Below are 17,368 nucleotides of genomic sequence, written 5' to 3' on the forward strand. Positions count from 1 at the left end.
CCCACTTGCAAAACGATCTGAGGGTCATCAGAAAAGGAATAGAACTTAAATAGTTTCTGGAAGCTACAGATCTAGCTGTTCTGTTCTATAACTGTAACAGCCTCTTCTGAATTTTGGAATCTTTTTGTGTAAGTTTCCCATCCTTCTGGAGACTGCAATCTTAAAATAGATAAACTAGATTCACAGTATTGGGCATATAGTCTAAATAAACAAATAAAATATAAAAGTATGTGAAAAAATAGTAATATTTGAAATATTTGTGTTATAGATCAAATATAAGTCAAGGGTAAATTTCTATTTAGATTATCCTTATGCATCCTTTTTATTTTATTTATGTATATTTAAAATCTCAGACCTTTATTCACTTTAGTGGCCAAGTTAATCCCTGGAAGTAAGTCAGGGCAGAGGTTAACAGCTAAATTTACTCGTCAGTGACATTATATAACAATCTGAGAGTCCTAAATGAATTCTTATGGTTCTCTTGAGTACCTACTAATTAATATAAAGAGGTGACTTCTCCAAAGATATTTTGGTTTCTATCTCTCCTTAGACTGTTACTATACATCGACGACAAGGTGAGATTATACTTACCGTGCAAGAAAGAAAAACAACGCTACAAAATGTTTCCTTTTCTCCCTTAATATTCAATATAATAGCTAGGAAATGTTGGGGGGATAGACTGGAAGGGAAGGCGGGGAATTCAGGAAAAGGAAGGTGTGCAGAGAGAAAAGGGTAGCAAAGATAGAGGGGAGGCCTTAACTACTAAAACAGAGAAGTTAGCACCCATTATATTTTTTGCTGCAGTTAATATTTTTTTATATTTGTTTAACTTCTAATAGCATTAAGTTTTTATCTCCTAGTGGTTTGGCAACCTGGTTACAATGGAATGGTGGAATGATATTTGGCTCAATGAGGGTTTTGCAACATACATGGAACTTATCTCTGTTAATGCTACGTATCCAGAGCTACAATTTGTAAGTTCACAATTTGGTATATCATACCCACATGCCCTAAGGAATCACCAATTTACTATTAAAATTTTTGGTAAATGCCAAAGAAAAAACAACATAGCCTCATGTTTTTGAATCGTAGTGTTTTTTTTGATATACAAAAGAGATTGTATCAGTTTGCTAGAGCTGCCATGACAAAATACCACAGACTGGGTGACTTAAATAACAGAGATTTATTTTCTCACAGTTCTGGATGCTATAAGTCTGAGAGCAAGGTGATAGCAGGTTTGGTTTCTTCTGAGGCTTCTTTTCTCGGCTTACAGATGACTGCCTTTTCACTGTGTCCTCACATGGCCTAGTCTCTGTACGCAAACATCCCTGGTGTCTCTGTTTCCAAATTTCCTCTTCCTATGAGGACAGCAGTCAGACTGGATTAGGGGCCAGCCTAAAGTCCTCATTTTAACTCAATCCCCTCTTTAAAGGCCCTATCTCCAAATACAGCCACATTCTGAGGTACTGGGGGCTAGGGCTTCAACATATGAATTTGGGGGGAGGAGGCACATTTCAGCCCATAACACACAGATCATAGAACTAGATGGTTTTAGAGAATAATCAACATAAATCCCTCACCCAAAATTTGTGGACAGAGAGCACAAATAGCACAAATATACAGCTGTGTATGTGGGGTGAGAGGAGAGAATATCACTGTCCATAACAATGATATAGGACAAGACAATGCCCATGGCTATAGATCCTGTGCAGAGTTCTTGGCATGCTATCTGAATTGAGCATGACTGGGGGCACACTCCTCTAGAATTTCCAAAGGGCCAGTTCACTTCCCCAGAATGCGTGAAAAGATGTCTTCAAACATGTCTTGTTTTATTGGCATAAGGGGGTCTGAACACCACATATCAAGGTGGTTCATTGTAATGGGTAATTATCTCTTTAAGGTAGACATTTGGTCCAGCGTGGTATAGACAGACATGGATTCAAAGTCAGTGTCTTCTTATTTGCTATGTGTTGAATCTGTGGTTTAATCTCAAAACTTCATATATTCTCACTTATAAAATGTATATAATGCATTTCCCTTAGAGTATTGAAGGGATTGCAGATGATGCATGTAAGGTCCTGGCACGCAGCGAGTGTTCACTAAATGGGCACATTAGTCTTATTTCTGTATCCAAGGGCTTGGTACATGGTAAACATTCATGCAATGTCTGAGAGAATGTTGAGTTTATGCCTTTATGAAGTAGAGACTTAGTGAAAGGGGAATATATGAGGGAAAAGAAACATCTTGCAAGAAATATTGATTGAATAGTTACTTCTAAGAATATCTTACTAAACCTAACATGTTTTCTATTGCTTTGAGAGTGTCAAATTGAAATTGAAAAAGTTTTCTTCCCTGTTTAGGATGACTATTTTTTGGACGTGTGTTTTGAAGTAATTAAAAGAGATTCGTTAAATTCATCCCGTCCTATCTCCAATCAAGCAGAAACTCCTACTCAAATACAGGAAATGTTCGATGCCGTTTCCTATAACAAGGTAGTAAATGCTGTGACAAGTGGAAGCTCTGCTTTCCGGAGAAATATAATGAGGCCAGTAAATTCAACAGATTATTTTGTTGATGCCAGGTTACTGCTACCTGTTTCACTTTTTATTCTATTTGCTGTTCATTTCTCAGACATTAACATGCTCCATAAAATTCAAGCTTCCTTTGTAAACGTATCATACTACCTTTTCCTTTAATTTGTTTTTTGTTTTTTTGTTTTTTTTTAGGGAGCTTGTACTTTGAATATGCTCAAAGATTTTCTGAGTGAGGAGAAATTCCAGAAAGGAATTATTCACTACTTAAAGAAGTTCAGCTATAGAAATGCTAAGAATGATGATTTGTGGAGCAGTCTGTCAAATGTAAGTCATGTGTTTGGTTACAGTGGACTGTTGTTATACCCGAAAAGTGATAAGCTAGTTCTGAGAGTTTATAAATAGTTATATTGTCAGTCAACAACTATTTATTCCACTTGCCACCCTGCCAGGGTTAATAGACATAACGCCTTTCTTTTTCCTCTGGAACCATACTAAACGAGGGTGATGCACTGGGTTAGCCACAAGGGTCCGATATTTGACCTCCTTCTCTTTGGTTTCACATCTAGGGTTAACCCTACATTTCTGTCTTCTCTTTTTCCAAAATCTTTAACAACTGTCATTCCTGCCATGTAACACCTAATCTTCTCTGCCCAAATTTTAAGGTTGAACTCTTCTTGCTCAACTTTATTTCCTAACATATATTCTCTGTTGAGTGAGACACATTTTCCCCCTCATAGCAAGAAATCCTGTTCAATCCTATGACTTTGTTTCAAGTGCCCTTGTGACCTCAAATACCCTTTCTTCTTCCCAACAGTTCAAATGCTATCTACCTTTCGTGATATAGCTGAGATTTCACCTCCTCCTTCCAGCCCTCATTGGTTTGCCTTTCTTCTAAATACCTAGAAGTGCATTTGTGAATCTGTTCCACACAGTGACATTCTCTTTTATTGGTTTCTATTGGTTCAATACTAACAATGATAATAATATTAATAAAATTTGCTGAAGAGCAAGAATCATGTCTATTCTTTTTTTTTAATGCCGTGGCACCTAGCATACTATAGATTCTATAATCCTGATTGACAGTTAATGATTGATTAAAGAACACATGGTCCCTTTGTCATCGGGACTCGTGTAGCATAATAGGTAAGACAAAGCAGAAAACGTGCAGTCAACTCAGATGATTCTAATAATTATTAAAATAATCTTAAATTTCCTACTGCAAGGAAAATTATCTTTTAAAGAAGTATTGAACTGGCAAAGCTTGTGCCTGCAAGTAGAAGAAACCTAAGCCATAAAGAAGAGGTCCTCTCTTCTTTATAAGCACTTGTGTCCCAGGGACAGTAACAATATTGTTCAATATTTGTATAGCACTTTACAGTTTAAAAAGAAATTTCATGTGCATTCTCTCATTTAATTTTTTTGTGTGTGTGTGCCCTTATAAAATCTGGACTCTCATGGTCTAATTTACATGTGATTTTGTGGTCAAACCAAGTCAAGTAATTAAAATTTTTTTCTAAGTAGCTCAAATCTTTTACTCACATTTCTTGAAAATCACAAAAGGGATCAAAATACATAGTCCTCAGTTAATACTTATAAAAATGCTATTTACTATCTATTTCCATCACATCAGGCAGGTGATCCAGATGGTCTCTCTCTCCACAATTCCTCCTAAACTTCTCAACACCAAGCCTACATTGCTTTTCTCTCCCACTCTCCTCCTTTTCCCCCTCCCTTGCTATGCATGTGTATATGCATGTCTCTGTGTGTGTGTGTACGTGTAGACACCAGCCTAGCCTTTCTTCAACAAGGAAGAATCTGTCTTTGGTATGCATAGTGGCTGTAGGGAGGATTAAAGGAGAAATCTGGCCAACAATTACAGGATTCTTTTAGACCAATTGTGAACATTCCTAAGTTAATTTTTGTCACATCATGCTTATAATCATCTCAAGAAGGTGGGCATTCTTACCCATTTTTACAGATGGGAAAACTAATACTAAAGGAGAGATTTGCTCAAAATCATAAACCAAGTGAGTGATGGAGCCAGTACTTAAAACCTGTCTTCTGACTCTAAGCCCAACATTCATTCCTTCAATTGCATCACAGCTTCTTTCTAGTAATCAGGAAAGTCTCCCATCTAACCTTCCCCTAAAGGTCTTAAATTCTAGTTGACCCCCTTCTGATGCCAAATGAAATTTTGGTATGAAAATGATAAATTTCTGGAAATTTCTTACTCGGTGTTGTGTCACATAACGTGTTCTAATGTTCTAATACATGTTCTAATACATGTCAATAGCAACTTGGGAATCAGAAGAATTCTTTGTTGTTATTTTTCTTTTTCTTTTCTTCTTTTTTTTTTTTTAGCAAGGAAGATTGGCCCTGAGCTAACATCCACTGCCAATCTTCCTCTTTTTGCTTCAGGAAGATTGTCCCTGGGCTACCATCTATGCCAATCTTCCTTGATTTTGTATATGGGACACTGCCACAGCATGGTTTGATGAGCATTGTGTAGGTCACCGCCTGGGATCACAACTGGCTAACCCTGGGCCGCCAAAGCGGAGCACATGAACTCAACTACTATGCCACGGGACCAGCCTCTGTTGTTATTTTTCATAAAATCCTTTAATAGCACTTGAGAGCCTTAGACAGTGTGTATATCATTTTTCCCATCTACAGTTTCCCTTAGAGCATTAACTCCTGGTGGTTCAAGGATTGATCACCAAGTTGGTGATTTTCTTAGGTCTCATTTCAATTCTGAATTCAGAGTTTATTGTGCATCTACTACATGCTACTGTGGTAGTCATTGAGAATACCCACGTAAGTAAAGGCATTGCCTCCACTGTCCAGGAATTTATAATATGATAGGAGAAAGTTCATATTAGATGCAGTTGCCTAAATGCTAAATAAGGTTGTGAGTAACTTGCACAATAGAAGATTGTGGAAGAAGAGGGAAGGGAAGATATGAAAGGAAAATTCAACAAATAGATGTATCCCTAAAACGGTTATTCTACCACATTGAACTTCTTTAGAAAACTTAAAAAATACATATATATGAAAATTGAATTCACCTAGACATAGTAATGAGCATAGCAATTTATGAAAAGGAAAAGGAAAAAAGGTATCTTTGCAGTGACTATATGAAATACACAAAAGTTACTTATATATAGAAAAAAAGAGTAACTTTTGTGTATTTTCTATGGTCACTGAGAAGACATCTTTTTTTTCATTTTCATGAATTGCTATGCTCATTATTATGTCTAGATGAAGCAAATTTTTGTATATCTGTGCTAATAAATATCTGCATTCAGGTCTAATATGCATATTCTGCCAACTTTCAGTGCTCAAATAATAGTGCTGTTTTATTCTTGTTTTATAGAGTTGTTTAGAAGGTGATTTTACATCTGGTGGATTTTGTTATTCTGATTCCAAGGCAACAAGCAACACAGTAAGTATAGAGATGTATAGAGGAGAAGAGATCTGGGGCATCATCTGGCCCAGAGTGAGCGTAACATGTAGACTAGCCCGGCTGTCCCTTTAAATAACTGGAGAGGGAGAGAGACTCCACAATTTTCCTTCAAAAAAAAGCTGACTGAAGAAGGAATGTTCAGGCCATTTAGGGGATGACGCTGTTACTAGTATATTTTTGTTGTTGTCATTTGGCTTTCCCACAACCCCACTGCTAGCTAAAAATATCTCCGCTCAAAATTCTTCTGAGTGGTTACTGCTGCATTGGCATGCTCTAGGCTCTGAAAAATGCCAAACCAAATACATTGTTAGGTTTGGAAGTAGAATAAATGGCTTTCTTGAGGTCCTGTCTTTTTGTTTACTCCTAGGAAGTTATCGAAGCACTTTAGGAGAGAGAAAAGAAAGTCATCATGAAAAAAAAGGCAAACTTTTTTTAAAAGAGACGTGGTAATCCCACAAGTTATGGTTTCTAAAAGAAGATTCAGCATCATCCAGTGATCAGAAATCCATACTAGAAGCTAGGAAGCTAGAGATTTTATTCTCCATTCAATATACCTCTATTGATATAATATTGTTCCTTTGATATATTAAAGCTTCCCTAAAGACAGACATTTCCCTTCTAAGCCACCCCCCTGGATTCCATCATTATTAAAACGGAGAGCTATTTTCTATTTTTTATTTTGAAAGGGAGCAGGAGGGAGGCTCCAGTCCTAAGCCTTTCCTCTTGGCTTTTCCTGCCCTGTGTTAACCCTCAGGCTCCCACATATCTCCCTCCTTCATTCAGGTAACTTGCAGAAAGCAGCCCTGGGTGGGCAGCCCCTGAACAGTTCCCACACAGCTCTGCCTGAGTGCTCCCCTTGCCCTCCCCAAGCCTGGTTTCTGGCATCCAAGGAGGTCCAAATTTCTGATCTGTCTTCGGTTTATCTCCTCTGTCTTGAGTTACCACAGTCACTTGTCATTTCAGCTCGCCTTTCTGGAGGAAAACGCGGAGGTCAAAGAGATGATGACTACCTGGACTCTGCAGAAAGGCATCCCCCTTGTGGTGGTTCAACAAGAAGGGCGTTCACTCAGACTGCGACAGGAGCGCTTCCTGAGCGGGGTTTTCGAAGAGGAGCCTGAGTGGAGGGCCCTGCAGGAAAGGTGGCTGCTTTTCTTCTGTTGGACTAGTTACCTGAGTCTGCTCGTTATTTCATCAGCTTTCTTTCAGCTTCTCTGGTAACTTTGTGGAATGCTATTTCTACACAGAAATCAAAGGCCTAAACTAGCCTTGACAACAGATTTAAAGAGCTTCAGGTTGCCCAGACTGCAGGATTCAGCAGCAGTGTTCTTAGAAATTTCACGGCCACCTTTAGAATCTCAGCTCTGATGCAGAGAGTAGTCGGTTATATCTCCATTATAAAATACCCTGACTCTTTTCAATACTAGGTTTCTGGGCCCTAATAAATTGTGTGAATGGCCCATACCTGGGAAGTATTGTGACAGCTATACATCTTACCAGAAAAGAAAAGATATTCCCATGTGATAAATTAAATGCAAAAACCTCCTGTTCCCGTTTGTTTTTCAGTAATAGACTATAAATGTAATGTCCTAAAACATATGATGTTCTTAGCAATTATGAAAGCAAATCCAATTCACCAGTATGTCGTCTTGTTCACCAGCCTATCCTTAGGAAACTTGTTAAAGGCTTTGCTGAAATCAAGGAACACAACACTGTCTATATTTCTCTGGTCTATTAGCCCTATCAGCAAGATGAATGAGGTTAATTTAAAATGAAATAATCCGAGTGAATCTGTGTTGGCTCTTATGATTATTATTTCTTTTTCTAAGGAACTAGCTGTCTAATAACAATTCTAGAATTTTCCTGACAATCAGAAGCACATTCAAGGTCTCTAACACATAGAATATACTGTTTTCCCTTTTGTTTCATCAGTTGCCTATTTCGAATCCAATAGCAACTCTTGCACAACTTCTCTAGGTACACATCCTTCCATTTTTCTCTATGTCCTTCTGAAGGCCGAATCTCAGAGAGCTTAGACCATATGTAGCTTGACAATACAGCCTGAAATATTTAATGTTTGATCCATTATTGAGAAAGCAAGACTCATAATTTCGTAACTTATCAAAATGTCACCAGAGAGTTCAATGGTGTGGATGGCCCAGAATAATAAATGTTTACTATGATGATCTATATGGTTCCTCTATCTGAGACAGTATTACTATTATAGTATTACTATAGTAATAGTATTACTACTATAAAATTACTGCCCTCTGATTCATGCCTATCCAAACTCGTGAAATGCTACTCTCCCTCTCTTTATTCCAGATATGTTTATCTGGAAGAATCCCTTTCCTTCCAGAGCGAAGATCATCCAGGAATCTCAATCCATTAAGTCTTGGCAATATCTGTGTGTCTGTTTTTACCTTTTTGTGTAAATATTTCAATTGTTTTGTTAATTATCTATACTTTGTGGGTTAGCAGGTAGATTATCCCTTCTGACCCTTTACTAGATGGAGTATGTTTCTTTCATTGTTTTATATTTGTCTGAGGATTAATGGGCACATTCTCAGTTACTCTTCTTTCTGTTTTATACCTGTTGGTATTTTCAAGCATTTGACTTTACATGTGCAGGATTACTATAGCAAATATGGCTTGACGTGATAGAGGAAATGAATTCCAGAAGCTGCTAGAAAACTACTCAGAAAAAAATAGTCAATTTCTGTTATTTACCATAGTAGGGCCATTGAAAAGTAACTGAGCCCTTTTCCTCCAATCCATTCTGCTTTTCTGCTCTCTGAACTTGGCTGACCTGCAGATCCTAGACTGTGGCACACTGACCACTTACTCCAAGTCACTTAGCATTTGAAGGTCGGACGTCGGTAGCTTTGTTGAACAAAAGGATAAATGGAAAATCACACCGAGTAAGATCTTTATCTCTTAAGGTTTTTCCTACAGCTTTGGTTGGATTATTTGAACTAATATCAGGCTGCCAAAGTTTTTGGAAATGTGAAAGGAAGATTGTATTTTTTTCCTCTTACTTAGAAGAAAGCATTAGCACAACTTGTGGTATGATATTTGGACAGCAAATGACACAGGTAATTGTGACAGAGTTCAACTAGGTATACATTGCTGCACCTTCATAATCATCGTGGAGGTATTTGTGCATACCCAAGGATCTGCTAGGCTTAGCCTATAAAACTTATAAGGCCATTGACAGTGTGAAGGCTGGGTGATTAGGTGCCTTTATAGCCTATCTGAGTCTGACAAGGTGAAAATTGAAACGGCCATTCATTTATTCTGTAACGGTCTTCATTTTCTAACATAGGTACCTTTGGCATATCCCACTGACCTACTCCACGAGTTCCTCTGATGCAATACACAGACACATTCTAAAATCAAAGACAGGTAAGGAACTAATTAGCCAAACAGGTATTTCAGTTCTGAAATTAAACATGTTCTGAGCTATTTGGAGGAAAGATATTGTAAATAAATCTAATAATAATGGATTTATGTAGGGGGAAGTTCTCATCTATCCATATATTAGTTACCAAAAGAACTCTGTAGCTAGGAAGTCTCTTGTGCTTTTAGCATTTAGAGATAGGTTTTATTTATATCAAGAAATGATGGCCTCCTGGCGTATGTCTTTTAATACCTATTATTCCAGCTCTTACGCCATGAGGCAAAAACGTATAGAGGAAAAAAGCATACTCTTTGGAATTGATTGGCCTTGGATTCAAATCCTCACTCTGTCACCTAATAAATGTGTGGCCTTAAGAAAATTTCTTAACTCTTCCTAAGCTTCAATTTTCTCATCTTAGTTTGAATGGCCTCACCGAGTTATTGAGATAATATGATAATGTTATTTTACCACCTAGTATAATATCTGTCATATTAAAAATACATAATATAATTTTAATTTCTCCTTTAAACTTTGCTGAAATGTGAGCATGTTTCCATCGTAATATCATATTCAGCCTGAAGTCCTTATTTCACCCAAAATAAGGACTCGACAAATGGATCACCTATTTACATATACATATTTCAACCACCAGTAACTAAACCTTGACACAAGGCCACCAATAAATCATGCCAAATTCAAGTCATGCTCATCATCTGGCTCACTAGGCCCTTGCATGCCTCTTAGATTTGCAGAGACTGTTTTTGAGAACCAATTTAGCAGTTCTTTTCATGTGAATTTTATTTGCTTATTAATTTAAAAGACTATCATTTCCAAAAGAAACCATCCAGTGGACTATGAAAATGAATATCATCATGACTCTTCCAAAACTCTGTTTTTCCATTGATTTATTAATAATAGTATGGAAACTAACATTTTTGGAGATGTTCCTGGTGTGTATGTTGATAATGAAATGCCCATGACAATTTCCTCCTCTTAGATACTCTGGATTTACCTGAAAAGACCAGTTGGGTGAAATTCAATGTGGACTCGAATGGCTACTACATGGTTCATTATGAGGGGCATGGATGGGACCAACTCATCACACAGCTGAATCGGAACCACACACTTCTCAGACCTAAGGACAGAACAGGTCTGATTCATGATGCGTTTCAGCTAGTAAGGTAATGCAAAATTTCATCTGATTTCACAGGAAATAACTGATCCATAACCTGATACTCTAGATTTCAAAATCAAATGTTCAATGTTGATCGTTCATATGATATGGATCTGAATGGAGGTCAAATACTGGCCACTAGGCCAAAGCCTACCCACTGATGAGGTATTTTTACCCACACAGTGTTTAAAAATTTAATCCACATTTGAAAATGGGGAGAATTTTATATAAAAATCTTGACTTCTGGAGTCTCTTTAAAAATGAGAAGATTTGGCAACTGTGGGCCTTCGTTCCCACACGGCAGCCACAGAGGAGATTGCAGTGGGCAGATCCCGCTTTCGGCCGTGCCTGCACTTTCCCATGCACCACAGCTCCAAAGGGTGCACAGGAGTGGCCTGCTTCACTCAGAGTGGAGCCTTTAAGCATTTAAGCTTTTGACCACAGATTTAAAATTTGTTTACGCTATTAGCTTGCTATTTCGCCAAATATCTATGTAATCTGCTGAACAAAAGAACAAATATAGTCTTAACCTTTACAATTTTAAATGAGTTGTTAGCCTAGGGCATAATGCATTCATTACTTTGCTCACATTGGAGAAATCAATATGAAATTGGTAGGGAAATGAAGGAAGAATTGGCTGCTTATGTTATGTCCTCTTCAGACTTTCCTGGAAAGACAAAGTGTTTTCTTTCCTTTCCCATTTATTATCAACAGAATAATATGTAGAACAAATCAGGTCACAACATCGCCAATGGAAACAATATTGGGGTCAGGTGGACTATTATGCACTGTAAGCTTTTCCTATTCCGAGAATTACTGTAATGTACTCACTTTATTCAGTGTGACATATTATTTCCTTTCAGATGCCTATTTAGGTCAAATTGAGGGAAAGTAACCAGCAGGACATCTCTCAGGCAAAGCCTCTTTGTGCAACAGAATTCCCTAGTTAGAAAAGGGAGAGGTTTGAGAGCTTAATCCTCAGTCCCATAGGTCTCAGGAACATCGTGGTAGCATAGCACATCGGGGGCCAGGACTAGGAAAAACACCCTCCTACATCTGAGTGGATGCATGAGAAACTAGGTGAGAAGTAGGCTGTTGTTAATTGAAGGAAGTTTGCTCAAAGGAGAAACTCTGAGCGGATTGCAGAGAAGATAGATTAAAAATTTAAGACTAGGAAGAATGAAGAATATTGACAACTCAGCAAATGAAAGCCAATCTTTCAAGTAACTGTAAAGTCTTTTTTGCTGTTTCTAGCCTATAAATTTATGTAGTTTAAATTTAGCAGAAAGAACCCTACAGTTATTGATGTATCAGTGGAAAACCAATAATATTTTCTTCAAAAGGTGGACAGGTTAGTGAAGTTCATTAAGAGTACAAAATATTGGTTTAAAATAGGTGAATTCAAATACTACCTCTTCACTTATTATTTGACTTTGGGCAAGTTATTCAACATTTTTAAGCCTAAATATTCTAGTCTTTAAAACTCCAGTTATAAATAATAATGTATATCATACAGGGTTGTTTTGAGGATTGCGTAAGATAATGAAGATAAAGTGCTAAGTGCAGAACTTGCTCAATAAATATCAGCTGTTAGCATTATTAGTATTATCTGGTATAAATTCTTTAAAAGATCATGTGTGTTGGATAGGAAGATGATGTGACACAGAAAAATGTACTTCAAATAATGTTAAGTCTGAATAAAGCAGAATATAAGTGTGTGTATTATATGTTTGCAGCTACATAGGAAAAAAGTAAGCTAAAGGTGGCGGGAAAAAAAAAAAAACAGAAGGAAATATCCAAAGTGTTATTAGTGAATGTGTAGAGTAATGAAATTATGTCTTTTTTCCCCTCTTCTCTAATTTCTGATTGTTTTGTAACTTGTTTATATTACTTTTATAATAAAAGTAATTGCATAAGGAAACAATTTAAAACTCTCATAATAGATCTAACTATTTTTACTTGTTACTCTCCCTCGGTAATAAATGTCTCTTCCTTCCCAGCTTTGTGAAATATCTATTTAAGAGTTAAAGGAAGTAATCAATGATCACATTTAGTTTGGAGACAAAATTTGACCCAGAAATGGATATTTAATTGGATTTTCATACTTATTAAATATAATTTAAAACTTAGATCTCATCTGAGTTGAGTGGAATTAAAATGACAGCTTTAATTTCCTTACGGAAAAACTTTGTGTTTCTTTTAGTCTTATACCGTAAAAAGTTCCAAAGTGGTTCTGTAGGAATATGGTTTTATTTCACAAAGGTACCATTTAGCTAAACTGTATATAAACAAGCAGCTACAGGTTTTTCCTGTGGGCTGAAGTGTATGCTTATATATGTGTTCAGTCTTTAAGGTAAACAAACATTCTGATAACGTTTAGTGCATTGATCATAGCGGAGAGCAGATGGTAAGGAGCTGGATTTTTATTAAACAATTAATAACTATATAAAAAGAAAAAGAGTCCCTTTTAAATGAATATTAAGACTGAATTTTTTTAAAGTAGGCATATATAAAAGTAAAGGTTTCTAATAGTGGCATTTGTTTCAGTGAGAAATAAATTAGCCTGGGCCAAAGAGAAAAACAGGGTTAATATAAAGTAATGTTTATGTGTTAAACATTCTTTTTTAAATCGTGACCCTAAAATATGATACCTAAGTTCTTCCCTTTGCTGCTCCTCCAAGTATCAAAGGTGCTGTATATTATGATACTAACATGTGAGAAGGAATAGTGATATTTCGTGGATTTGTGTTGTAAAAAATACAGCAGATCATAGAATCATAGAGTATATGGTCCAGCCCTCCGTCTCCAGATGGAAGTTTTGGAAAATTTTTTGTAAGTCTGTTTTAAAGTCTGTTTTGTAAGTATGTCATTGTGATTGAAAAGAATAAAGTCATAATAGAAGTGGTTTTGTAGATTTCACTTCTTTCTAGTTTAAGTTCCCTCTTTTTAAATAAGGATTTAAAGTTTAAAAAACTCAAAGGAAGTAGGGCATTTTGTTACTGAAAAATTCAACAGAGACATCCCTTGTCTGGAGTCTGTTTCTGTATCAGACTATTGTGCTTAATCTGGAAGTCTGATGCTGGCAAAAATGGGTTATAGACCCTGTGGGGACACAGGTCCTCTCAGAAACACATCAGAACCACTTTACAAAAGTGGCAATATCATGGTTTATTTCCTCTGCAGAAGAGACCGTTAACATTTTAGTCTTCAGAATAATAGTTTTCTTGTATGTTTTTCTTATGAAAAGAAAATGTAGAGAAGACATGTAACTTTAAGATCTAAATAAATTCTAAAAAAAAAAGATGGAAATACTTGTTTCATCTCACTCACAATAATTGCTGCTTCTCTGTTAGGTTCTAGGAGGGACATCCAAAAAAGAAAAGACATGGCTCCTGTCCTCACAGTTCCAAGTTCACTTGGAGGAACAATTGAAAGCCACAAGTTAAACAATTAGAGAATGACATAATTTATAAAAACTGATCTTATTTGGTTTTAAATATTAATATTAGCTAATATTTATTTCAATTATAAAGCTCTTACTGTGTGATAGCCATTATTCTAGGTGCTTTACACGTATTAACTCATTTAATCCTTACAACAATCCCTAGAAGAAGTTACTATTATGTTCCCCAATGTATAGGGGAGGCAACTGAGACCCAGAGAGGTTAGGTAATTTACCCAAGATCACACAGCTAGTCAGTGGCAGAGCTAGGACTTAAACCAAATGGTCTGGCTATAATGAACTACTCCTGTTATTGCTTTCTATATCATACTTTTATATTTTATATTTTTTTATTATTAAGAACTGTAAGATATACACAAACCACCAACATTTGTTTTATACTTCAGTGCAGGAAGGTTGACCCTAGACAAAGCCCTTGACCTGACTCGCTATCTCCAACATGAAGCAAACATTCCTGCACTTCTCAAAGGTCTGGGATATTTAGAATTGTTTTACCACATGATGGACAGAAGGAATATTTCAGATGTCACTGAAAACCTCAAGGTTTGTATTGCTTTCAGAAAATTCATTAAGTAAATACACAGTGTCTGGAGCATCAGCGAGACTTAGTCTGTTTGGTGTGAGCTCTTGGGGTTACATCTTCCAGAAGCTGAGGAAACCGGCTAACGGCACGGTCAACGCCACAGCACCTAGTGGTTGGGTGCCCCTTGTTCCTTATCATCACCATCCTAAGAGCTAGGTACCAGGATCAGGAGCAAAACATCCCTCCTAAGATGATTTTATCTTATATCAATTGATGTTCCCTCTCAGATAGGAAATTAAATCATTTTTTTAATGGAAAAACTAACTCTGTCTCTTAGGCATGGTAGGTGGAGGCCAGAAAAAGAGAAGAGATATAAAGATAAGTAGTTCAGTGTTTTGGGAAAGATGCATGCAGACCATTTAGAGTTGGGCCATTTGGATGGGTGAGCAAGAGCTGGGTTAAGAACTAAGTGTAGCCTCTCTGTAAACCATCCTGTGCTTTCTGCAGGATTACATTCTCCGATATTTTAAGCCAGTAATTGACACCCAGAGCTGGAACGACGAGGGCTCTGTCTGGGACAGGACGCTTCGCTCGGATCTCTTGAAGCTGGCCTGTTACCTGAACCACGCTTCTTGCATCAGGAAGGCAACTGAACTCTTCTCTCAGTGGATGGAATCCGGTGGAAAATTAAAGTAGATCTAGACTTCTGTCCTATTCTTTGTTCCTTTCACTTTGATGTAAAAGTCTTTGATCATGCAAGACAGTAGATCTAAAGCCTTTTAGTGAGGATAGAAAAAAAATCATGCTGGGTTGCATACCCTTGTTTCATGCTCCCACATAGTAAGTGCTCAGTAGATTTTGTGGGAAGTGAGGTTTAGGTCCCTGTAGGGGAGAGCTAATAAACATTGGCATGGCAACAGAAAAATAGCCAGAGGGTGAAAGCAGGGGGATGCCCAATCTCCAAAAGTGATGCCTTTAAAGATAAAAAGCAATGTGAAATGCACATGCAATTAAAGCACAGGTGATCATTTGATGAAACTTGTACAAAAAAAAAAGAGAGATGAGGGTGCTTTTTTCTTTTTTTAATGTGTTTACTTCCTTATTAACCAATACCGCAGACCAAGCCTTGGCCCAGAGTTTCACCTTTGATGGGAAATTGATGATTTGGCCCATCTAAAGGATGTATATGGTGGTAAAATTGATTCTGGTGGCTATTGTAATCAGGAAGATGCCCAGTGATCAAATGGATTATGTAGCAATTCACTTTAGCCGCTGCAACACATAGGAATTAACAAACCCCACGATCCTTTTAACGTAAGCCTTGATTTCTGTCCAATGCATGACTTTATATTGTTACTGTTAAAAGTGAGTCTAGAGATGGATGTGTTGAGAAATCAAATCTGTAAGTGAATTAAGGAAAATTCATTTTTTTAAATAGAAGAAAAAAATTCACAACTTTAGTATCATGTAATGTGATTTTTTTTTTTTTTTGTGAGGAAGATCAGCCGTGAGCTAACACCTGCCAATCCTCCTCTTTTTCCTGAGGAAGACTGGCCCTGGGCTAACATCCACACCCATCTTCCTCTACTTTATATGGGATGCCTCCACAGCATGGCTTGCCAAGCGGTGCATCGGTGCGCGCCCGGGATCCGAACTGGCGAACCCTGGGCCGCCGCAGCAGAGCGCGCGCACCTAACCGCTTGTGCCACCAGGCCGGCCCCTCATGTAATGTAATTTTTGCAGTGTAATGTAATGTAGTGTCAATTTTTCCTGTGCCAAATTGCTATCATAAGCTATCATCATTTCTCTCCACACAACTACATTTCAATGAGCTTTTTAAATCTTTTTTTTAATTCTTCTTTAAAAAAAAGAGTAATTCCAGTTTTCTTTTTTCTGGACTTTTGAGGTCTTTGGGATTTAAGCCTAAAATCAGTTTTAGGAAACAATATCTTTTAGCTCTATTTTTTTCTTCTTTTTGTTCGTATTTGAATGGGTTGTACGAGCGAGGCTAAAATGTAAATATCCTGCTGTCCTATAACACAATGGAAACTGTCTTGATGCTAACTAGCATCAAGCAACTGATTTACCTGCAGTAACCCATGTACAGTAGATAAGATAGTTCAACATGTTGAATAGAATGCTATGCCTATGAAAATATTCTGGGTACAGCTCATTTATGCTTATAATCAAGAACACATAATTAAATATTGTAGGATTTTTCTCTAAACTTCAGGACCACTAGTATTAATCCTAATCAATAATTTTATTATATAGATCGATTACTTCATTCATTCATGAATTCAAAATATAATTCTTTGCATATTGCCTATGTGCCAGGCACTGCTGTAGGTGCTAAGGATAAAGTGGTGAACAAAACGACTATGTGTCCTACTTTCAAGGAGCTTACAATGTACTTGTTACTCAATCTTCATAAATCTGTACAGTAAAATAGCACAGGCATTAGAATCATAGGTTTAAATCTTGTCTCTAAAATGGCTAGTCACCTTGGTGCAAGTTTGTTAATCTTTCCGAGCTTTATTTCCACTTTTTAAAAGTTAGGATAATAACAATCTCACTGGGCAGCTTTGAGAATTTAATAAGATGTACAGAGACTAGTACAATCCCTACCATATGGTCACTGCATGATATATGCAAGTTTTCTGCCCCATCCCCACATCTCTGTGTTGTGGTTTTTCCAAGCCGTCCATATGAATATCTGTTATTATTGATCTAATGATATTTGGGATTAAAAATCATAGACTAAATTAGAATCAAAACTAGTTAATATCTTACAGGGCAACAAAAAACAAAAAT

The 17,368-nt window shown here is 36.9% G+C and overlaps 1 protein-coding gene across 1 annotated transcript in view; it reads left to right on the forward strand.

The window, feature by feature from the left end:
* The window catches only part of ERAP2 (endoplasmic reticulum aminopeptidase 2), a 40,789-nt gene that overhangs the window by 17,672 nt on the left and 5,749 nt on the right, over positions 1 to 17,368 (forward strand). The window contains exons 7-15 of the mRNA XM_058533908.1: positions 861 to 974; positions 2,361 to 2,492; positions 2,727 to 2,858; positions 5,908 to 5,976; positions 6,961 to 7,136; positions 9,320 to 9,399; positions 10,392 to 10,575; positions 14,418 to 14,574; positions 15,062 to 15,246. Of these exons, the coding sequence (XP_058389891.1) occupies positions 861 to 974; positions 2,361 to 2,492; positions 2,727 to 2,858; positions 5,908 to 5,976; positions 6,961 to 7,136; positions 9,320 to 9,399; positions 10,392 to 10,575; positions 14,418 to 14,574; positions 15,062 to 15,246 (1,229 nt within the window). The remainder of the gene's footprint in view (positions 1 to 860; positions 975 to 2,360; positions 2,493 to 2,726; positions 2,859 to 5,907; positions 5,977 to 6,960; positions 7,137 to 9,319; positions 9,400 to 10,391; positions 10,576 to 14,417; positions 14,575 to 15,061; positions 15,247 to 17,368) is intronic.

Source organism: Diceros bicornis, chromosome 1, assembly GCF_020826845.1.
Source record: "Diceros bicornis minor isolate mBicDic1 chromosome 1, mDicBic1.mat.cur, whole genome shotgun sequence".
In the NCBI taxonomy this organism is placed as follows: Eukaryota; Metazoa; Chordata; class Mammalia; order Perissodactyla; family Rhinocerotidae; genus Diceros; species Diceros bicornis.